Raw genomic sequence first — 24025 nt, forward strand, 5'->3', positions numbered from 1 at the left:
TAAACCTTGTGATTACTCCATTATATGTAGTTTTTAACTGTAATGCAGAAATTTTGTCAATTACAGAACGAATTGTATTGATAGCCTTTTTAATTGTAAACCTTGTGATTACTCCATTATATGTAGTTTTTTAACTGTAATGCAGAAATTTTGTCAATTACAGAACGAATTGTATTGATAGCCTTTTTAATTGTAAACCTTGTGATTACTCCATTATATGTAGTTTTTAACTGTAATGCAGAAATTTTGTCAATTACAGAACGAACAAACATGTGACATTTCATATTTTGAGACTGCTATGTAGTGACCATGTAAGTTAATTAACTTTCTAATTCTAATTTTTTTGTATCTATACTTGATGTGTTGCAGTTGAGCCAAGTCCAAGGGACTATCAACAATCTACACGAGACTCTGCGCCATGAACAGACGCATATGATGGTTCCACAGTTACTGCCTGAATTGCCCACACCCAGTCTCCCATCGTCATCTGTCTCGCACCTGCCTGGTGTTGGGGTCCAAGCCCTTACCCCAATGACTGCTTATGCTGGGTTAGGGTCATTAACTTTAGGTAAGTAGCTTTAGCAGAGAGGATGACATAGTCTCCTTTGATAGTTTATGTAGGACTTATCTATTTAACGTTGTTACTGATCTTAACCCTTTTACCCCCAGGCTCTTTGGAAATTTCCAACCCTTAACCCCCAGGGGGTTATTTTTTTCCCAGCACATTTTGCAGTATATTTTTTTTAAATTGCTCTAACAGCCTTAATTTTTGTCATAGAGAGGTCAGGTTGGTCTCATTCTCTTGGAAAAGGCCTGAATTTTTTCAAAAAAATTATCAATCTGAAAAAAAAAAATTTTATAGCATTTTTTTGCAAGGACGTATTGGTATGTCCATGGGGGTAAAGGGATGGGTTCTGTGAAACGTACCAATACGTCCTTTGGGGGTAAAAGGGTTAATATATTTTTTATTATTTCTCATTCGTAGTTTATTCCTTACCTATCTATTTCCTTTCTTTGCTTGGATGCTTTCCCATTTGGACCATTTGGACTTGCAGCATTTTGCTTTTCCAATTAGGTTTATAGCTTGGCTAGTAATGATAAAATGCAGGATTGTTGCATTTTAGTTTATATCTCTTTATTTACTATGAATTGATGTGTATAAATAAAGTTAATTTAATGTAGATTTAATAAAGATTAGAAATTTTCATATGTTAGTCAGAAAGCATGTATATCAATACCAATGTTTGTGAACTTTCATTTATTAGGATAGAAAACAGCTGTGAAAGAAAACTGCATGGTACCAGTAAAATATTTTTTACTAGTGTATTAAATACATAGGCCTAATATTGTGATTGTGACGTTCATATGCTCCCGCATTTCTTGTTATTAGACTAAAGGTAGTTTTACCATACACTACCTTAACACTTATTAACCCTTTTACCCCCAGGCTCTTTGGAAATTTCCAATCCTTAACCCCCAAGGGGTTATTTTTTTCCCAGCACATTTTGCAGTATATTTTTTTTCAAATTGCTCTAACAGCCTTAATTTTTGTCATAGAGAGGTCAGGTTGGTCTCATTCTCTTGGAAAGGCCTGCATTTTTTCAAAAAAATATCAAAAATATGAAAAAAAAAATTTTATAGCATTTTTTTGCAAGGACGTACCGGTACGTCCATGGGGGTAAAGGGATGGGTTTTGTGAAACGTACCAGTACGTCCTTTGGGGGTAAAAGGGTTAAGTATATAATATCTGATAACCTTACTTTTACAAAACTTCTTGCAAGACTGTGAAATTTGTGCAAAATCAATCTTAACAAATAAAGTAGGAAAAAATTGTTAGATAGAAGATAGACATCTAGACCAGGTCTTTAACCTACTTTTTTGAGGTTTTTTTGGTCTAGGAATACCTTGTAGAATTTAAGGTTGATGATCTCATTTATCCCATTCTTCTCTCTAGAAGTTTCACAATTTTAAGTTGTGGTAACTGAGCTTTTATATTCGCAAGGTAACTTGGATACATAACCTGTTTCTTTGACAAAGGTGGGTTGGAATTTAGCAGGATTCAGTAGCAATTTTTTTTACCACAGCTAATACCCACGGGTCGTGCTGTAGGTTTCCCAAACGGGAAGAAATGGGACAATCTTCCCCTACTTGACCTCGGTGGAAAGGATTGTCATACTGTGCTACGATAAGGTTTTCAAGTTCGGGTGGCAATTGTGGAATGCACTGTAACTAAATTCTGTTGTGTTATTGCTTTAACAAAAGGGCCTGGTTTTTAGCTTATCTTGAGTTTGAGAAATCTGACCCATAATGGGAAGTTTGAGTATTCTAGAAACCAACCTCAGGACATCAGTTTGAGTTCTGTTCTCTACTTTAGCAACTTTATCAATATTAACTCCATCTAACACAGTTCCCATAATAGGAGTAGGAATTAGGTTTTGTTTTTTTACCTCTGATACTGAACCTACTATAGATTTTCATATCTGTTTTCTTCTCTTAATCTCAAAGCACTCAAGAGTTAATAACACTTTGGAGGTCCTGTGTGACAGTCTTATAAAAGCAAGTCAGATATTGTAAAATTACATCCAAATACTGATGTCCTACTACTTTCTCTTCTATGATATTAGACACAACCCCATTAATAAAATTGTGTAAGTCATTTTGTTATGCAAAAGTCCTATCTACATATAAAAATCAATCTATGTCATATCTCTTGGAACCAATCACTGATTTAGGGGGGTTGGTGTTACTGTATCATGATTTCCTAGCTACAAGTATCCCACAATATGATTTATGGAATACAATTGTATGGAATTATAAGTTCTTGTGAGAGAAAAGTGTTAACACTACACCACATCTTCTGGTAAACTTGATTGTCTGGTTGCTGGAGGTCTTTCTGTGTCATGTGTTACTGTTTCGGTTTCTGTTGTCGATTGCCGAAGACGTAAGATCAGTGTCATAGCATACAGTATTTGAAAGAGATAATGGAGGTCATTGAGAGATGACCGCAGAGGTAGCAGCAGTAGGGGATTCAGCATTATGAAGCTTCATCAGTGGTGGAAAACGGGGGAGGGTGGGCTGTGGCACCCTGGCAGTACCAGCTGAACTCGGTTGAGTCCCTTGTTAGGCTGGGAGGAACGTAGAGAGTAGAGGTCCCCTTTTGTGTTTTTGTTTCATTTGTTGATGTCGGCTACCCCCCAAAATTGGGGGAAGTGCCTTGGTATATGTATGTATGTATTATTCATGAAGTTACTTACTTTGTTAATATCCTTTGATTCAAAGGTATGTAAATAACAGGTTTTAATATTAGAATTGTTTTTCTCAGGTGCAACTGATCCTAATGGCACGCAGATGGTATCGCTCCTGCAGCAATGTATCTCTCAACTGCAGCTTCATTCTTTGGAAATTCAGGCTTTGAGCAAACACCTGCAGGTGAGGCGTCCTCTATTCTTCCCACCTCACTATCCACCATATTAGTGAGGTGCTGATAAACTTTTTACCATCATTAGTTCTGCTGATGTGTATTGGCAAGTTTTTAGGATTTCATTATACTATGTTTATTATGTATGAAGTGATACTCAATATTAGAAGTGTTTGTTTTAAAAGTTTTTTTTTTTTTTAATCATGCCTGCCAAAGTATACTGTAATAGTTATTTAAAATCAATTTAATATAATTTTTACTATTTATGTCCTTGCTAGAGCCTACAAATTCAGTACATTAAGGGATGATGGACTTCAAATTTACAAAATTTAGTCTCCTTTTCTAGAAAAGATTTCTATGGATGGAAATTTAATCCTCGTTCCCTCGATGTTCAAAATTACTAAATATTTGCAAAATCAAAGGAGTGGAAGGTGGGATATACAGTAGTGTAAACCACCATAGAGACAAAAGTATTGTTTTAGATGAGAAAGTGGTTGAAGTAGAGAATAGCCCTTTAATTAGGGTCATGCATTAGGTAAGAATAGCATTATGCCTAAATCAGTTGTTTTGTCAACTCATTCAGGAATGTAGGGCCATCCAGAATTCAATTTCTTAGTCGTTGCTGGGATGAAATAGTATGTCATGGAAGCCGTCAGATCTCTAAGAGTTTGTATGGCTGTCCATTTTTTGGGTAGGATGAAAACTAGAATCCAGATACTTCACGAGAAGTCTCGAGTTAGAGGAACAGTAAGTTAAAGTAAGAGTAGAAATGGCCAAAATCTAGTGTTTTCCACTCACAATAATAGTAAAATCAACTTGAATTAGTCTTGCTGCTTTTGATAGATAGATTCCTTGAGCCTTTGTAATGGGGATCTATTAACAACCTGAGACTTAATTGCTGATTGACTTAATTTTCAAAATGAGTATGCTTTGGGTAGAGATTGGTTGGCATACTCCACTTGGGAGCCATCCTGTTATAAAGTAAGATGCTTGGTAAGTTTCTAATTGTATATTCCTTGATATACTAAATAAGCTTTTGTAAGGTAATTGTTTGTAATAGATAGGAATATGTATTGATTTTATATAAAGTTGAATATTCAAATTTATCTCCATGGCAGTTAGACTCAGTTGATAAATTCATATGCCATAGAAATATTTATATGATGGTACAGTATTCAACATCCACATGAGAAGGATCTGCATTCAGGTGCACCCTTTTGAAGGCCGAGTTTTCCGAAAGGCCAAAGATGTGATAGATCTAGAGTGACTGGTATATCTATGAGCCTGCTTGTCCCACCAGGAAACTCATTGAGTCACCTCAGAGATAAAAGGATTGAAAAGCGTGTCTGCTACGTACTTGATTGCAGTAGTCACTGCTAAGACGGTCATTGAGCCAGTTTCATTTATTTTTTCATCAGACCCAGTCGGAAGTAAAGATTCTATTAACCCCTTTCAATTTTTGCAAGTAATTGCTTCACTAGTTTTCTATCAAAGTTTTTCAGAAACCCGTTATTTCCTGAGAGCAGTATTCCTTTCATAATTTCAGTTAGATTCTTATTAGGATACTCTGGGGACAGTTATACAATCAATACAGGTACAATTACTCCATTTTCTTCATGTTCTAATCTTAACTTCCAGGTCATGTTGTTTGATAGAAACAACCCCATTCAATAACACCAATTAGGCTATATTCATTATTGCAAAGGAATGATAGACCTCCTCCTTTGGGTAAAGAATGTTGTAAGATTCAAGGGAAATAGAATTAGGAAGGGATGTCCAAAGATTTTGATATAGAGAAAATACCCATGGCTTTCTAAAGGATGTATGAACTATTCTCTGGTGAGACAGTGAGTCTCATACTTCCTTGGTGTTAGAAATATCGTTAAGGGTCTTTGTTCTGACATTGTCAAATGACCTTCATAACTTGATGAGGTCAATTGAGCTTCTGCTTAGGGTTTTAGGAGTAACATTCTTCCAACCATTGAACTGCGAGTGTTGACAAAGCTTTACTTTCCTAACTCATTCATTTTTTCCCTTCTTTTTCTTGTGTTTGTCTTAGGGTCTCATTCACTAGTGAACCAGACATTTAATTGGAATTTATTTTCAATGTTATTAATTTTTCTCAAATGATAAATATTTTTAATAAATTGAGTTACTGTATTGTTTTATGGATTGCTGTTGTCATTATCATTCTTATTATTATTGCAATGATTGTATACATAATGAACTGATGTGCTTGTGAACCTAGCTGAAAGGCAAAACACTTTCCCATCAACGCTATAAAATTATACAACCGTACCTTACAACGATGAGGAAATTAAAAGCAAAAGAAAATTTAGTCCAAAGGATGTAAATTGAATATCAAGCATAATTTCAGCTTACAAAATTAACAAGAAACGGTAAAATTAAATGAGAACCAGTAGATGAGAAAACCAATGATAATTATATTAAGGGATACCCTTAAACAAGAGAAATCAAAACCGAGTCCATTGAATGTCATGGTACAAAGGCTAGTAGTTTTATGGTCACCCGGCAGCATAATGAAACTACTTGTGACACCCAAGTTAGTTCAATAGCCATAACTAGCAGTATAGACATTCCGGTCAATAAGGAAAATATAGTTGAAAAGATGGTATGATGAGCACTCCTAATGACTGTACTCCAACTTTATAGATTTTGACCCATGTACTATAAGTCATCGAGGGACATGTATTCGAGTAATGTCTATAAGTTCTAGCAAGTGTGCCGTATAAACCATTATGGTATAGTTGCAGTGTAAAGGAATTTGCCTCATGAAAAACAAATGAAGTTTCTTCCATTCCCAGTTTCCTACATCGTACTTACTGTTCTAGCATCTTTTAACTTGTGTGCCATATGTTCACAATCAAATAAAAGAGAAGTTCATTGTTATTTAATTAATTGGGTATCTCTTTAGTTGGTAAGTACCTCATTAATCAGTTTATCTCTGAGGATGACTTATCTAGATGAAATTATATTGTTAACAAAGGCCCACAGTATTATTGCTTTTTGTAAAGCTCTAGAATTACGATTTTAGAAGTTATGACAAGTAATTCCTGCGAAACGTATCACAATATTATGTATTTAATGAAATTGCAGCTTTCTGGTTATTTTGGCAGGTGATGCATATTTCTCTATGAATAGGAAATAAACATAAGTATGACACCAGCTACCAACAAATTACTGTATGGCAAATTTATTGCTTGTTATCTTTTCACTCGCAGTTAATCCATCTTAAGTTTACTGGTAATGTTATTAAAATCATAGATAGTGTTGCATATTACTTTCACTTATGCGTAATATTCATATTGCCAATATAGTATATATGTTATATGTTAAAAGGTTGTCATTGGTAAAGAAAGTAATCAAAGCATTTCAAAGATAGAGGAGTGTTCTAAGGGAAAGAAAGAATAGAGGATGATAAGTGTGAATAACTGAAAACATAGACTGAAAACAGTAAGGGAGACCTGTTAAATGGTGGTAAGATTGGGTGGTTTAAATCTGGAAATATTCTTATGGGGGAATTTATTTGAATCAGGAATTGGAGTGACTGTTGTCCCTTTCTCAGTATCAAAAGTTGTAAGGAATGACTTTGGTTGAAGGTACTCTTCCCTTCTTCAGCACTGTATCGTAGGATGGGGTTGCACGCCCAACGTCTGACCTAGAGACGTTCAGGGGCCTGTTTAAAGTAACATTAGGTTTGGTAAATAATTGGATGAGTGATCAGTAAATGAAAGATGCTGTTAATCCATAAGCCCCTTGGACTTCTACAGGGCAGGCCTAAGATTACCAGCTGTAGTCTAGACTTCATTGTTGAAAATTGGAAGGGTAGTCCTTTTTGAAGAGAAAAAAATTATATACAGTACAGGGTATGTGTAAATACGCATATTTTTGATTGAATGTAGCAGGTAACCATCTAGCAATGAGGACACATTGTGAAATATCTTTTGTTAGCGTAAATATATTGTAACAATTTTCTTTGTAACTAAGGAGCATAGCTATACTCTTGGGAAAAAGAACTACTGTATATAGATAAGCAATATTTTTTTTATATTCATTCTACCAACATCTGAATTTCCAAACCATCTGCATCACAGAACATTTATAATCTATGGGAAATAAACATTTGATCAGAATTACTAGGAATTTTATGTTTTTGTTTCTTTATTGTTGTTGCTATGTAATTCAGTCTGTATTTTGATTACATGAATTTGACATCAGTTTAGAATTTGAGGGGCTGTCTATAAGGATTAAGAATCCAGGTAAAGTAGTAATATGCTTGAGACACCTCTGTTGATCATTGTTTTCTTCCTATTTCTTAAGCATGTAACAAGGGCTCTATTATATGCATGTAGGAATAGATATCATCCTTACTAGCACTATTTGGGCATGAAAGGTTAAAAGGTACTGTAACTGTTTTACAGTATTTATCAGCTTCTACATCTTGTATTCTTCTAGCCAGCTTATGTATATTGGTTATCGGTTAATAAATGCTTTTCCGAGTTTTCCTTTTATTCGGTTTACCATCATCTTTGATTAGGTGCTATAAGTTTTATTCATACCGTACAATGGGCTTTATTTATTGTGCTTAATCTCTATCATAGTTTATTATTATTTTGCATTACTTTTGGCACACCATTTGGATTTCCAACCAAGGAGCTATGTTGTCTATATGGTGTATAGCATTTCATTATTGATTAAGTCAATGTTCATAAATATTTAAAGTTATACTTTTGACTAGGAAATGCAATCTTTTGTTTTTTTTATGTTGGTTAATTTCACCATTGCATAGAACTTGAGAAAAACACTGAACTTTAGAGTAGATAATGGATTGCCTAGATAATATTCCAGTCATTATATGATTACAGTCATCTTTGTCACAGAGTGAGTCCCTTGGTAAATTGAAGATTTGAAAATGTCCAAGTTATGGTTTTTAAGATTTTCAAGTTTTTCCCTCCATATAAGGAAAATTTGGCACTGATTAGTTGCAGAAGTTAAATGAACTGAAAAAGGCTATTATTCTTTTTTGAGAAATTGGTAAGTGTTCTACTCTCTATGTAGCATGAATTTGAATTTTTGGCTTTCATATGATTTGTGCATGGCTTTATGGTTGAGGTTATGCATCTATTAATGTAGAATAACGGTTTTTCTTTAATGTCTTTTAGTCTTATTGATTCTACTAGTTTAATTCTTGGCATGTAATAGAGTCTCGGACGTGTGTGGATCATCATCTCTTCTGTTTATGTGCATGACATGGTGTTTGCTGTGTTAACATTGCTTTGGGAAGTATAGTGAATCTTAAAGGAATGAAGGATAGGTTGTTTTTAATTAATGTCACCCAAAAGTAGAGCCACCTTTGAGAGTCTGGCCAGCATATGGTTGCCGTTTGTAAGATGAATAACAATTTCACCAACTCCCCGGACAGCTATCATTAAACTAGGGGTGTGAAATATATAACATGCATTCATGCCATTGGTGTTTCCTATGCATATTGAAAATATGAGTAGCTTATTGAAAACGTCCCTGTCTGACAATCTGTGGGATTAAGGTTTGAAACCCATCAGAGCTCAATAGTTGCTTATAGTGTCTGCAACCTCACCATCCTTGTGAGCTAGGGATAGGGGAGTAGGGGAGTATGGGAAAGCTTATAGGTCTACCTGCTAAGTTACCAGCCGCCATTGCCTAGCCTTCTTTGGTTCTGGCTTGATGGAGAGAGAGTTGCTGATCATATGTATATATGGTTAGTCTTTAGGGCACTGTCACTGTCTCTTGCTGCTACCATTCATAAGTGACCTTTTAAAAAGCTTAATGAACACTAAAAAATGTGGGCGTAAGTTTTTATGTTGTATCTTGATTTGAAATTCAAGTGAAGGATGTGAATTTTGCCTTATCATCATTCAAAAGTTCTAGTAGACTTCATCTCTTTAATTGATTAAAAATTAGATTAGTTTTGTCAGTCATATTTGCATGAATGCTATAATCGTCTGTGACAAAGACTGTTTTCATAAAGAATAGAACGTTAATTTTTTCAATAGTAGAATATCTGATCTAAACAGGCACCAGTATCTTATACATACCCTGAAATGAACTTTCACCCTCTTAATTGTCTAATTTGTTGTTTTGAAAGAAATTGGAAATGCTCACTTCTAAAAAGATATTGTATTAATTTTATATTTAGAATATCTTAACTATTAGTATGTTTTAATTACAGTATTCATCAAAACAATTTCTGTTATGTTACCCTATTGGCTATGGGTTCATTTTACCTTGAGTTCAATATCTGATCTTTACAGTTGTATGCATAAGCTGGAACAAGAAGACTTAAGACGTAGAAGAAATTACTGTAGTGTTGAAGACATCTAAGTAGAATGAAGTTGTATAGTACAGCGATAGGTAATTCTATTATTATTATTATTACAACCCTAGTCGGAAAGGCAAGATGCTATAAGCTCAAGGGCTCCAACAAGGAAAAATAGCTCAGTGAGGAAAGGAAACAAGGAAATAAACAATATAAGAAGTAATGAAAAATTTAAATAAAATATTTTAAAAAACATTAATATCAAAACAGATAATTCATATATAATTGCGGTCAGATAGTCAGCATTGAATGTTTGTTGGTATAGAATTATTTTGAGATGGAATATACTAAGAATTAGGGAAACGAGGTAAGAGAGTTATTGGAATGAAAGAGAGATTGTTTATGTTTGTGTGGCAAGAAAGAAAAATGATGTACAAGTGGATTATAAGAAAGACAAGAAGAAAAAGAGAAAAAGGTGGGAAATAAGAAATTACAGGTGGGATTCTGAGCAGATAGTTGGGAGGGAAAAAGAGAAGTTATACTTGAAGTAGATGAGGAGGGTAATTACAATTTAGATTGTCGTTGAAAGATAACTAGTGTTTATCAATTTATAATCATTGACATTATTTTATGAAGAGTTCCTATTTGTTTCATATTCAATTGGAAACCTAAAGTATTCTCATGTGTGTCTCCAGCTTTTTGATGATGTGGTTACAACTTATTTTGTTTTGTTACAACTTATTTTGTTTTGTTACAACTTATTTTGTTTAGTATGTTATGTTCAAGAGACATGTACTTTCATTCCTATAACAAATATAAATGGAAAATTGTTTCTGGCATCGTTACAAATTAAAGGTTAAAGGTGTCTGGTTTCAGTTCCAGTTCCATCAGAATAGATGCTCACCAGAACGTCAGCCGGGCAAGCCCAACCCCCCTCTGTGGTGCCCTACCACAGCAGTAGCCTCCCCAGTAAACAGCTTAAACTCACGGCCCTGGGCGGGGATCGATCTCTTGCCACGCGAATGCGAGGCAAACACGTTACCTCTGTACTTGCAGTTTAATTTGTATATACAGTATGGTTGTTTTTTATATCTATAATTGTCACTTTATTAGAACTCTGTTTTCTCTTCATAAATACAAAGTCTTTTCTCTGGAACCTTGTTTGGCAACTTAATTTCCATGTTGCCTTTTTTTCCATAAAACTTTTCCATAGGATCATAGAACTTCTGACAGGTCTTTGCCACTTTTACTTTCATAACTGATCAAGTGCTCCTCATCCCTTTTTGTTGCGTGCCCAAACCATCTCATTTCCTGTGATCCTCATCTGTTTTCGAGCTGTTGGACACCACATGGGTTTTAACGGCTGTCTATTGGAGACATTTAGCAATAGCACTATAGTCCATTTCTTTTAGCGATGCATATTTGCACCGGCTCGCAGCGGTGCCCTTTTAGCCCGGAAAAGTTTCCGGATCGCTGATTGGTTGGACAAGATAATTCTAACCAATCAGCGATCAGGAAACTTTTCCGAGCTGAAAGGACACCGTCGCGAGTCGGTGCAAATATGCATCGCTAAAAGAAATGGACTATAGTTTCCCTAAAATGTAAAGCACTTTGTGGTAGGATCCCAGTTTTGGCCCTTAGAGGAATGTTATTTTTCTCTGAATCCCAACACTAAGAAGGCAATTACCATCACGTCAAACCTGATGTGGAAGTTGGTTTTTGCCAACGAATGTCATGTTATATCTGTTGCTATATTAATTTCTTTTCAAATCATTTTATGTATTTTAGACGTGGAAGATTCCCTTTTAGTTAGTAAACGTACTAAACCTCAAGTTGAAATGTTTTTATTAAAATTTCTTTTTAGCAATAGTTACTATAAATGTTAAAAGATCAATCCAAAGAGACAAATCAATGCCTGGAGGGAGGGGGCTTTTAAGAAAGTCAAAGAACATGAGAATCAGAGGGAAGTAGAAATTAAACCTTTTGTAATCTGTTGTCTGCAAGAGGGAAGGTTTTCACTCACAACCCCACTTCTCTTGCATTGTCATACCTGACAAGGCAACAAATGTATGAAAGGAGATTTATTTCAACCTCTAGTTCAAAGAATCAAATTCAAATGTATAATTTCATCTTAAAGCTCTGTTATTGCTTTAGTGCCTACTTATATCCCTCCAATATAGTAAAATTAGAAGTAAGTCATCTATATAGACTTCAGTTAATGTAAAGTGTCCCTAAAGAATAAGGGGAATAGAGAAAGAAGCAAACTCCAATGTCATGGTTTTATCAGGGGCGGAAAAAGGAAATGACCATATACATAGGTTGGGTTGTGTTAGGTATACAGAATTAATAAGACATAAGGTAGTATTTGTAGCAATCACAAAGAAACGATTAAAAGAAAGTTGAAAGAAAAAACAAAATGTGATAGGTAATGAATAAATGAAATGGAAATGTTGATAAGGCATGTCTCCATTTTGGTATGGACTATGGAGTAGGGGATCTTTGCATTTAATAGCTAATCATCATCATCATCTTTATCTGCATCTTTTCCCACCTTTATGTAGGGTCAATGTTTCTGGCCAGCGTTCTCCATCTACCTCTGTCCCACACTTCATCACTGGTTAATCCCTTTGATCGAAGGTCATCCTTGATACAGTCCATCCACCTTCGATCAAAGGGATTAACCGGTGATAGTGTGGGACAGAGGTAGATGGATAACGCTGGCCAGAAACGTCGACCCTACATAAAGGTGGAAAAAGATGCAGACGAAGAAGATTAGCTATTAATCTAGTATTCCATATTGAGATATACTATTCATGGAAGTAGATTATTCTTCTTAAGTAAATGGGGCATGTTTTTATATACTCGGTCAAATTATTTTTTTGGTTAAACTCATTCTGGAATTCTGATCAAATTGTTATGTAATTTTTCTAGAAGCCATTGCTGAGCGAGAGAATGAATTTATTTGTATTTTTGTATATCATAACAAAGAACAAACTATTTTTTTTTTACAACAAAATTGAATTTCTGTCACTTCTTTCATGTGATGCAGTATAGTAACTAAATTCTGTTCATTGCATACAGTATACTGTAGTACAAGAATAGTTTTCAAATATTTTCTCAGCAATTTTCATATTATTTCCAATTTATGTAGTACACATTTATTTAATGCAAAGTGTGCGGATCTTTAAACTGATGTCAAGTTAGGTTTCACACTGAATTTAATGAGGAGAGGTTATAGTACAGTATTAGGATATGAAGTCAATTATCTCAGTTCACTGAACCGTCCAATTATAATAATGTTTATTTTCTATTGACAATAGCATTCCTTGTAGTATATACTGTACGTTATTTCTGTATAGAGGCATGTTTACATGGTCGAACACAGTTCGGCAAACAATTTGTTTGAAGTGATGTTCGAACGTGTGAACGGGGTATTTGGTTGTCAAACACGTTCATCGAACGGCTCGAAGAAAGTCTGTTCTCGCCTGACTTTTGTGGGCGGGGCTTCATTGTCCACAAACCTTATGCATTTGTGGCTGACTCCACCTCTTTGAGCCGTTCGACGAACCGTTCGACCGTGTAAGCCCCGCTTTAGGATTCTTATCGTTAAATAACTCATTAACCCACAGTAAAGGGATGTACTGTAAGTGTGTATATTTCTAGTACAGTGTGTTGATAGCTGGTGGCATAGTATATGTAAAATATAAGTGGTTTAGATAATTGACTTATTTCTTAAGTATAGTGTAGTACTTGGAAAGTAATGCTGAAGGTATTGGTAATGTCATAGTGTATGAAAAGTATTTTGACATATTTCACATGAAAATGTGAATTATGATGATTTTTGAGAAATGATAAACATAATTCCCATGAACTCTGCAGTATTCAGTATTGAATAATATATATATATATTATATATATATATATATATATATATATATATATATATATATATGTATATATATATATACACAGTATATGTATGTATGTATGTATTCAGGGTAAAAGTTTATCACATACCAAAAGTTTTATATTTATTTGAGTACCAATTTATTGATACCTTCAAAATTAAGATAAAAGCAAGACTTTTTAAGAATACTCTCATCACATAACTTCTTAATCCATTTTTAGTTTGAGGAAGAAGTTTATAGAGGATTATATCCATGGAAATTATCAGATTGATGTGAAAAGTAAATAGCAAAGTGCATTTGATCAGAGTTTAATCAGTCTAAGAAATATTTTATAATTTTTATTTAGAGTTTTTCATGGCATATACATAAAGTATACAAGTTAGCTTCTTGTCTTGCCTTTATCAAGTTTTGGCAAGTAAATAACAATTGTTTTCTTTTATATGATGCTCTTCTAGTAGGGTGCTAATTTTCATTTACTAAACTTAATGTTCAGTAACTTTTCACTAACTGAAATGTGGTACCATGCTTTGCCCCCTCATCCTTACGATTGTTTTGCAGTGGTGCGTGGGTGTGGTTTTGTTAACTTGTTAGTTATATTGTTTATTAGACCCTTTATAAAATAAAGGTTGCTCTTTTTTTTGTTGTATGCAGAGTACTAAAATCGTGTTTTTTGGCTCTTTAAAACTTTTTTTAATTCTTATGTAAATGATACGTAGTATGCTGTATTACTGTGATGAGGAAGCTTACTTTGTTCCTCCACAAATAGAAAACCCTCGTTCTTTACATGGGAGTACGATATCCACTGAAGCTGGAACACGGCTTTTTAAACTAACAAGCCATTGATAACCGACTGGTTGTTAACAGTCAACAGCGGGAAAGCACCCAACCCCCTGCTGGCTCATTAACAAACCTCTCTGATTTCAGCTGTGGTTGTGAACAGATATTCTTAACCTATCTGGAGACTTGGCTAAAAATAAAACGTTTCCCCTCTCTCTTTTCAGTTTGTGTTTTTGCGTGTATCTCTTGTGAGATATACCAGACATGCAGACGTGCCCAGGAGTGTCTGGCCATAATTGCAGCACGTTTATGTCCAATAGGGAGACTGTTCCTCAACTTCTTTGCCCTGCAACCAGGCTTCTCCCTGCAATGAGTGTCAGGAGGGGCCATCTTCCAAGTGGGAGCTGTACAGCAGGAGGAGGAGAAAGTTCAAAAGGGATTTTTCACCTTGGTCATCCTCAAAGTTGAAGAAGTCCCAACTTCTCTCTCTCTCTAGCCTGGTACTCACCCCTCTGGCTCTTCCCTGTCAGCCTCCTTCGGAGGGCAATTATGTTAGGGCGGTGACCCCTTAACATTGAGACAACCTTCAATGCGGTAAACTCTTCCGTTTCTATTGACAAAATGGGAGGGCCTCCTCTCAAGAGGAGTCTAGCGTACAAGATGCTTTGCATCTTTGGCCTTCCTTGTGTTTGAAGGGTTCCCCTTCTAAGAATAGGCTAGTGGAGGTGTTAGCTCAGGGGGCTAAGTAGGAGAGTACAGTATTTCTGCTTCTGCCTAAGATGCTGTTGACTCTTCCTCTTCTAGAACTGAGAGGAGGGACTTTCTCCTTCCCGGTCTCTTACCCCCAGCAACTACTGCCTTCACTTTAGGTACTTGCTCATCCGAAAACCTGCAGGGTATCACTCACGTTAGTGATTCCCTAGCACTTTTCCTACCCTGGAGGATTATATGTGCTGAGCAGCTTGTCTCTCAGCACAAAAGCAGGTACCCCTGCTTTCCCTTGAAACATGCCGACCCTTTGGGGTCTTTTGGCGAACACAACCACAAGCTCGTGTTATTGTCCTCACCCGTTAGTCCATCCAACCGGATAGCTCAGAAGTGCATTCTCTGTATGGCCTGTCATCGTTGCCCAGCAAATAGTTTAGCTACCTTAGCTCTTCTAACAGGATCATCAACAGCTGATTGAGGGCAAAGGTTGCGTATCAGTCCGGGGTGAATGTTAGAATGACTGCCCTTTTCTTTTTTTACCTTTCCCCTCTTTCAGAGGCACCCCATCTGACACCCTGTCAGCTGGATTTGATCTGTCTGCAGGTAACTCCCTTGTAGTTGTACTTGTTCTGTAATGTTATAGAAGCATTATCCCCACACTCTTTACAAGGGGAGTGGTGTTTGTCTGGGTAACCCATTTTATTATGTGCATTGCAAACCTGTTGTTTATCATTGCCGGAGACAATTGTCACAATAGTGTTCTTACCCTGACTTTCTTCTAATGCATGTGACGTTGACCTGTTGTTATTATTAAACCACTGATTAACAAAGTGTAAGCATTCTCACTCGTGTGTTATCGGGCTCAAGTGCAGGAATCCCAGGTAAAAGTTTTCAGCCAGTTGAAAAGGGACTTATGCCCTCCTAAGGATGAGTATCAAGAGGGTTTGTCTTTGTGTATTAAAACAAGTGACAAATTTGGAAGTAATAATATTAGTGGTAATAATAATAATATCTCTCATATATATGGTACAGATTCTATCCCTGATTTTTACATTTACTGTATAAAGTATGACAGTACCTTAATTTTACATTCTAAAGGGGTTTGTCCTTCATAGTAACACAGTGAAATACGAGACCATTAGTGTCTTGATTTATCATAGTCCCCAAGTGCTTCCCTAGATCCTAAAGGTCTCTTTACCGTCGTCGGCGCCCACTCGTGTCCGAGTATTGGGTTCTGTCGTTAGCCATCAGAGAGAGAGAGATATCTCTTTACACCACTCTAAAGTATTCAGGAGCTCAGGCCTACTTCCCAAATTGGAATTTTTGCTGAAACCATTACATTTATTATTAAGCAAAATTTATTTATGCATTGCCCATAGTACGATCTCCAAGTCTGCTAATCTGTAGATTTGAAGAGTACCTTAGGTTCCAGGTAACATATGCATGGGTAACTACCACGTTATCTTCTATACATAAAAAAAAAAAAAAATAGAAATACAGTATGAAATAAAAAGGGGTTGCTTGCTAGTGCTGAGTTTATATTGAAAGAAATCTGCCATATTTTGTATAATGATTGTGTATATTTTTTTGCCTTATGTAAAATTGTCATGAACAAGATATGTTTATTTATATTAATCCTGGTTAATGAATGTGGTTTGTCTCATTTTCACCCCTCATATTATCATCATGGAATGTAATTTCCCAGGAATTTTTGTTTATAGTTAGCCTATTTTACTTAAGTTTTAATTAAAACTGCTGTGTGAAGTTAATTATAAAAGATTTTATTAACATTTTAATGAATTTTTTTTATACTTTTTGTGTAAGTAAATTTCACAAATTACTCTTCTTTGTGAACAATTGATGATGAACAAAAAAAACTGCTTTAATCTTTAAGATGTCATTGTATGTTGGTAAGACTGTAAATGTAAGAATAAGGATGCTAGTAAGATTAGAATGAATTTTTTCTTTCAAGTTGTAATTTTATAATTTGATGAATTGTTGCTTTTCAGCTATACTTTTATTAAAATTGTTGTATTTATGTAAGTACTTATTGTTGATACGGATATCAATTCGGGCATATTGTTTTCAACATTATTTTATGCCCCTTTAGCTGCTGGATAGAAGGGATATAAGTAGCTCTGCCCCTGTATCGGATTCCGGAGGTGCTGAACGCTTAAGAAGAGGAGGTGCGAGGCAGAGTGAAGGTGAAGAGGATGAGGAAGATGACGATGATGACGACAACGACGATGACGATGGTGATGATGAAGATCTTACAACAGGAACTCATCCTTCCTATGCTCTTCATCACAACCTACTGGGAGCTCCGCTCTCACAGGAAGAACGAGGAGGATCACAAGTTCCTATGAGCCATTCGTATCCGGTATATCTTGCAACAGCTGGGGACGAAGGACATTCCACCGGCGTCACGAACCCAATATATGGTCGCTTGGGGGATGTAAGAGAGCAGTCAAGAGCTTGGAGTTCTCATAATCCATCGGTTGATCAATCCTCTGATCATATGGGGCCTCTTTTGGGAGTATCAAGTGTGATGGATAGTAGTCCATCTCATCCATTGTTACATTTAGATCGCATGAGTGAGGAACGTCCACACTCTCAACCACAGGCCCCAGACGACCACCACTGGGCATCCTTGTCTTCATCTCACCCACTTCATCACCAGACAACTGATCTTCTCAATAATCAGGTAATATTTTATATGCAGTCAGGGTTAGAGAGAGCACAGTTTATCCAAGTTACTTATAGTGTTGTTTTAAAGGTCGCTCATGAATGGCAGAGGCAAGGGACAGTGACATTGCCCTAGCAATCAGGACAATGCCCTAGAGACTGGTCATATATTATATGATCAGCGCCCAAGCCTCCTCTCCACCCAAGCTAGGCCCAGGGAGGGCCAGGCAGTGGCTGCTGATGACTCAACAGATAGGTAAGGTTGCAGACACTAATAGCACTAACGAGTCTGAGCGGGACTCGAACCCCCGTCTGGCAAACACCAGGCAGAGACGTTACCAATCGGGCCACAGCAACCTTTGTACCATATGACAAATATTGTCTTTTAGATTAGAGCTTTCAACTAGGAACTTTCAAAAATAAGAATCTGTGTCAAATAGATTTTTGATAAGTGCAAAATAGAATACACATTAATGAACTTCTGTTATAAGTATTTTATTAAGTATAGAAAGCAGTAGGAATTCTTTGTATAAATGAGGATGGCTCACTATTGTTAGCAAGATCAGACAACTGAAGACAATAGACATTAGAGGGTTGGTGATTACGGGCTGGGTGCCTAGCTTAATTGTTTGAATTAGGATCTTCTCATCATAAAACCCCACTTTTGGAATGGAATGCACCTTTTTCCTATGTAGGGAACTTACTAAAAATTCATTGTGTGCAGAAATATCTGTTAACAGTTTGTACCGTATTTAATTTGCATTTTCGCAGCCAGCTTTTCATTAACTAAAAAGAAATATCACAACTTCCCCAGTCTGTAAATATAACCTCAAAGCTTGATTCTAGAAAAATTAATTTAGCAATTGTAACATGGCTAGAAAGAAATTTTGAGATCATTTTTGTATATGACATTCTTTAAGATCAGTAACAACATTAGAATAGGCTAATCATATGTAAATTATGAAACAAGACTTATGTTCAACAGAAAGGCTTTTCGCAACAAATTTGAACTGGATTATGTATAGGAAAGTTTATAGCATATCAGATTTCTTTACATTATGATAAGCACTTTTGGTGTCACAGTTTAGCACTTTTTTTTCTCTAGGATTCATGTACTTCAACATGTATGATTACAGTTTTTTATATTATCAGTTCCCAGATGTATTACAGGTTAATAATTTTTAGTGATTGACTCTTTCAAACACTTTTTTGCTTGTTTTATACTCAAATATAAACTTGGGCTCTATACAAAACACATTATTTTAATGGATTTGGTTATACATTATATATTTATATGTATGAATGTTCACTTTTATAAGTGATAGCTTACTCGGTGCTATTATAGTATGCTATCTACCGTCGAATTTCTACTATAGTATGGTATCTACCACAAAGTATGTTATCTACCGTCAATGTTAATCCTCTTGTTTGATGAGGATTATCAAACAGATTACTTACCACCAGTATGTTATCCTCATTGGACTTTAATGATAGTTTAATAATATATATTGGCAGGTCAACATCGGTGCATAATTATAAGCAGTTTGTAAGTTAGGTTAGGTTAGGTTATCAAGTCGGTAGTGATCCTCCTTATTAGAGGCGGATTAGCAAGTAGACCGTATCCTTAGGACTGATGGTAGATATCATACTATAGTCAGAGAGGGGTGGTAGATAGCATACTATAATAGCACCGCTTACTCTTTAGAGAAATTTAGCTTTCAAAATCTGCATCTTTTCCAGTTAATAGAATACAGTAAATGCTTTTATAGGGCTGTGCATTATATGAAGGATGTGTTTTTTTGCAGAGCTTGTGCATTATATGAAGGATGTGTTGTAATTGTTAATCTCTGAACCATCTGATTTCTCTGTATATGACTGAAAATTATATCCCTCACTTGTGTTTGCAGGTACCCCCTGGCACTCGAGCAAATAACTATTGGGATAATTTTCGTAGTTACTCTCGCCAGAATTTATTGTCTACAACAACAAAAAGCAACGCGAGTGAACATCGACCATCATCTTGTACGTCAACTGCTGGCGCTAGCATAGTTGGTGCACATCATCAGGTAACTTTTCTGCTATATTGTATCATGTTGAAGTTGAAATACTGTACATATAGATATGAAAGGTTATTAATATTTTGTCTTTTTAGATATGGAGAAAATTTATTATGGTAAATTTTATAACTAGTATATAAGATACTGAGTATGTGAGTGTAATATTGTTTAATTGGTGCAAAATCCAAACAAGTAGAAAAAATTGAAAGATTGTTTTGACAAAATAATCATGAAAAAAGAGGGTTAAGTGAAATAATGCAATGCAAATCGAGGCTTTAGTCATACAAACTTGACCATTTAACCCTTTTACCCCCAGGCTATTTGGAAATTTCCAACCCTTAACCCCCCAGGGGTTATTTTTTTCAAGCACATTTTGCAGTATATTTTTTTTAAATTGCTCTAACAGCCTTAATTTTCATCATAGAGAGGTCAGGTTGGTCTCATTCTCTTGGAAAATGCCTGAAGTTTCTCAAAAATTATCAAAAATATGCAAAAAAAAATTTAAATAGCATTTTTTTGCAAGGACGTACCGGTACGTCCATGGGGGTAAAGGAATGAGTTTTGTGAAACGTACCAGTACGTCCTTTGGGGGTAAAAGGGTTAATAGAGTTGCATGGTCACAAGACAAATTAGATAATAACAAAGCTGAATTAACTGACATTAATTATAAATGAAAGTACACAGCCAAACATATCTTGCACAATCTATAATACAGTATTAATTTTTTTCTTCTTACTAATATCCATTTGCCATCATAAAATTTTCTGTACTTTGAAACTCTCACTTCAGTTCTTTTTCCTTATCCTGATTAACTCCTACCTCACCATCATCATCATCATTAACGCTTTTATGTCGGCTCTTTCCTTTTTGGAAAATGAGGTTATCCATTCTCCTATTCTTTTTGTCTTCCTAAGCTCCCATTAAGGCTATGTTTTCATCTATTGTCATTTTCCATCATTTCCTTGGCCTTCCTGTGGCTTGTAATCCTACAACTTTCATGTTTAATTATCTTCTTGTAACGCTTCCTCATCCCTTCTCTTTATTCTCAGAGTTCTCAGATTTTTTTTCTCAGCTTTGGGGCACCGTCTCCCTCCATAAATTCTTCGCTCGTACTATGATCTTCCCACCTTGCTCCAGTCCTGGAACCTAGGCTTTATAAAATCATGCCTTATCAATATCTCTTCAAATATGTCATTACCCATGTTTATGCTACATAGTGGAGGATAGGTCTTGTGTACCCATTGTAAGTCTTGGCTTTCTCTACTAATGGGACATTTGTTCCAACACGGAGACTTACCTCGAACTACTTTCTTAGGAGATACCTGGAATCTCCTCTCATCCGACCAAAGTTTTGTGTAGTTTACCCTACTTCCGTTTTCTGTGAGGACTACCCCAGGCGGAAGGATACGTGCCCTGAGGCTAATCCCGGGTAAGGCTGCGTGCTAGCTTGGGTCTCGACCCTCAGTAAGTTCTCTGGTCGCGTCGTGATATCATCTCGACGCTCTCCTCTCTCAGTGCGACTCTTTGTGTCCCCGACTCTTTGTGTAACGCGTGTCTCCCACGTGGTATCGCTGTGCTCTCCCTTGTGTTCTCGCGGTTTTGCTTGATATCCTTGTGCATTCCTTTGTGTTTCCACTTGTGATCCTTATATTGGAAATTTTTATTTACCTGTAACATTATCTCTCCATTTCATCCATGCTACCCCCACTCTAACCACTCTCCCAACTCTTGCTTCAGGGCACTTTATTTCTGATATTAAGTCACAACATTTAAACGTTATGGCTATTAAAGATATAGTCTGTGTTAGGTATCAGGGATTAAGAATTTCGAAGAAATTTTATGATAACATTAGAGTAGTTCTAATATGCTTTGTATTTGAAAATTTAATGGATTTTATACTGCATTCGAATAGAAAGATTTTGGGGATATTGCATATGAAATATTAATAATTGAATTATATTTTTTCTAGTCTGGAGAGCGTGGTCAAACTGAAGACAAGCGATTCAATGTTACTGTTGGCCATAACAACAACAGCAGTAGTGGTGGAAGTGGAGCAAGAGCCCGCGTTTGTAATCCTCGATTGAATAACCCCAAAGGAGCTAGGGTTAGGAATCCAGTCTCTAATAGGCAGCAAGTTCATGGTCAAAATAAACATAAAACAAATAATCGAATGAAGCAAGGTAATTTCATATTGTTTGTCAGTAGTCAAATGTAGCAAGATAAACTAATTTTGTATTGTTCCAACACGGTTACTTACCTAGAACTACCTTCTTCGACCTGAGCTAGCACGCTACCCGACCCCGGGTCGCCTCAGGGCACGTACCACACTGCCTGAGGATGACCCCGTAGAAAACGGGAAGAGGGTAAACTATACAAAAAGCTGGTCGGTTAGGTAGAGTTAACCAGTAACTCCTAAGAAGGTTGTTCTAGGTAAGTATGTTAGGAAAAATACAAATTACTTAAAAATTTGTGATATTTCCAAAATCTCAAAAAGAATAAGGTTTCCTCGATCAATAAACCCATTCCTTATAACTGCCCCATTTTGTTATCACAGAATCTCCCAAATTCCAAGAGTCTATGCTAGGTTTATTGTTCACATATGACTGGGGATATACCTTTTGGTCAACATTTTCATGGAAAAACCAGGGCTCTATAATGTGGGACCTTTGACCTTTTGTCTTTCTTAAACATCAATGTTGCTTCCGCCTCATTTTGATATTTGTTCCTAGAGATTGTGGACATCTTGACAGCAGTTAGGAGCAGAATCCTAGTTTAACCCTTTTACCCCCAAAGGACGTAATGGTACGTTTCACAAAACTTATCCCTTTACCCCCATGGACGTACCGGTACGTCATTGCAAAAAAATGCTATAAAATTTTTTTTTTCATATTTTTAATAATTTTTTGAGAAAAGTCAGGCATTTTCCAAGAGAATGAGACCAACCTGACCTCTCTATGACAAAAATTAAGGCTGTTAGAGCAGTTTAAAAAATATATACTGCAAAATGTGATGGGGAAAAAATAACCCCTTGGCGGTTAAAGGTTGGAAATTTCCAAAGAGCCTGGGGGTAAAAGGGTTAAGAAAGCTGCATAGTTTTAGTGCTGAAAGGGACAACACAGATTTTTAAAATACTGAAATTAGAGAACATTTACAAAAAGAAAATTGTATATGAATTCATTTTAATGTCTTAATAATATTTAAAAAAATCTTAAAACATACATACATACATACATATACCAAGGCACTTCTCCCAATTTTGGGGGGTAGCCGACATCAACAAATGAAACAAAAACAAAAAAGGGGACCTCTACTCTCTACGTTCCTCCCAGCCTAACAAGGGACTCGACATATTAATGGAAAACTAAAGTAGCCACAACCAAAAAGTAAAAAGTGGAGATAAAAGTGGGATCTCACTTCCACTAAACGTAAAAAGGAAAGGTTAAACATGAATGTAAATTAGTTAGAGAATAATAGGAAATAATAATTCTTAATGAGAAAAACTATTTGGTAAATAATGAAAACCATATTGCTGGCAAACTTGGGGACATGAGAATAAGCTGTGAGTAGTATGAAGTCACACAGAAGAACAAGAAGTGTCTTAGGAAGGTCAGGGCATAGATTTTGGGTTCCTATTTTCTTAACCCTTTTACCCCCAGGCTATTTGGAACTTTCCAACCCTTAACCCCCAGGGATTATTTGTTTTCAAGCACATTGTGCAGTATATTTTTTTTTAAATTGCTCTAACAGCCTTAATTTTCGTCATAAAAAGGTCAGGTTGGTCTCATTCTCTTGGAAAATGCATGAAGTTTCTCAAAAATTTATCAAAAATATGCCAAAAAAAATGTAAATAGCAGGTTTTTGCAAGGACGTACCGGTACGTCCATGGAGGTAAAGGGATGGGTTTTGTGAAACGTACCAGTACGTCCTTTTGGGGGTAAAAGGGTTAACACAATAGGTTAATATGACTGGGTTATCTTTCTTAGGATTGATTGAGTCCTTTATTGATTGATAAATATGTTTATAAAAATCTTATTGTGTACAATAGAAATGTTTATAAGTCAATGTATGTTATTATTAATTGCTAAGCTACAACCCTAATTGGAAAAGTAGAATGCTATAAGCCCAGGGGCTCCAACAGGGGAAATAACCCAGTGAG

At 35.9% G+C, this 24025-nt stretch overlaps 1 protein-coding gene across 9 annotated transcripts in view; it reads left to right on the forward strand.

Annotated features, from left to right (window-relative positions):
* LOC137616710 (uncharacterized) overlaps positions 1-24025 on the forward strand; it is a 198471-nt gene that overhangs the window by 109839 nt on the left and 64607 nt on the right. For all 9 annotated transcript variants that reach the window (XM_068346711.1, XM_068346706.1, XM_068346705.1 and 6 more), the window contains 5 exons: positions 370-568; positions 3323-3429; positions 17238-17831; positions 19720-19878; positions 21839-22049. In XM_068346711.1, coding sequence (XP_068202812.1) covers positions 370-568; positions 3323-3429; positions 17238-17831; positions 19720-19878; positions 21839-22049 — 1270 coding nt within the window. The remainder of the gene's footprint in view (positions 1-369; positions 569-3322; positions 3430-17237; positions 17832-19719; positions 19879-21838; positions 22050-24025) is intronic.

The sequence above is a fragment of the Palaemon carinicauda genome, chromosome 22 (assembly GCF_036898095.1).
Source record: "Palaemon carinicauda isolate YSFRI2023 chromosome 22, ASM3689809v2, whole genome shotgun sequence".
Classification (NCBI taxonomy): Eukaryota; Metazoa; Arthropoda; class Malacostraca; order Decapoda; family Palaemonidae; genus Palaemon; species Palaemon carinicauda.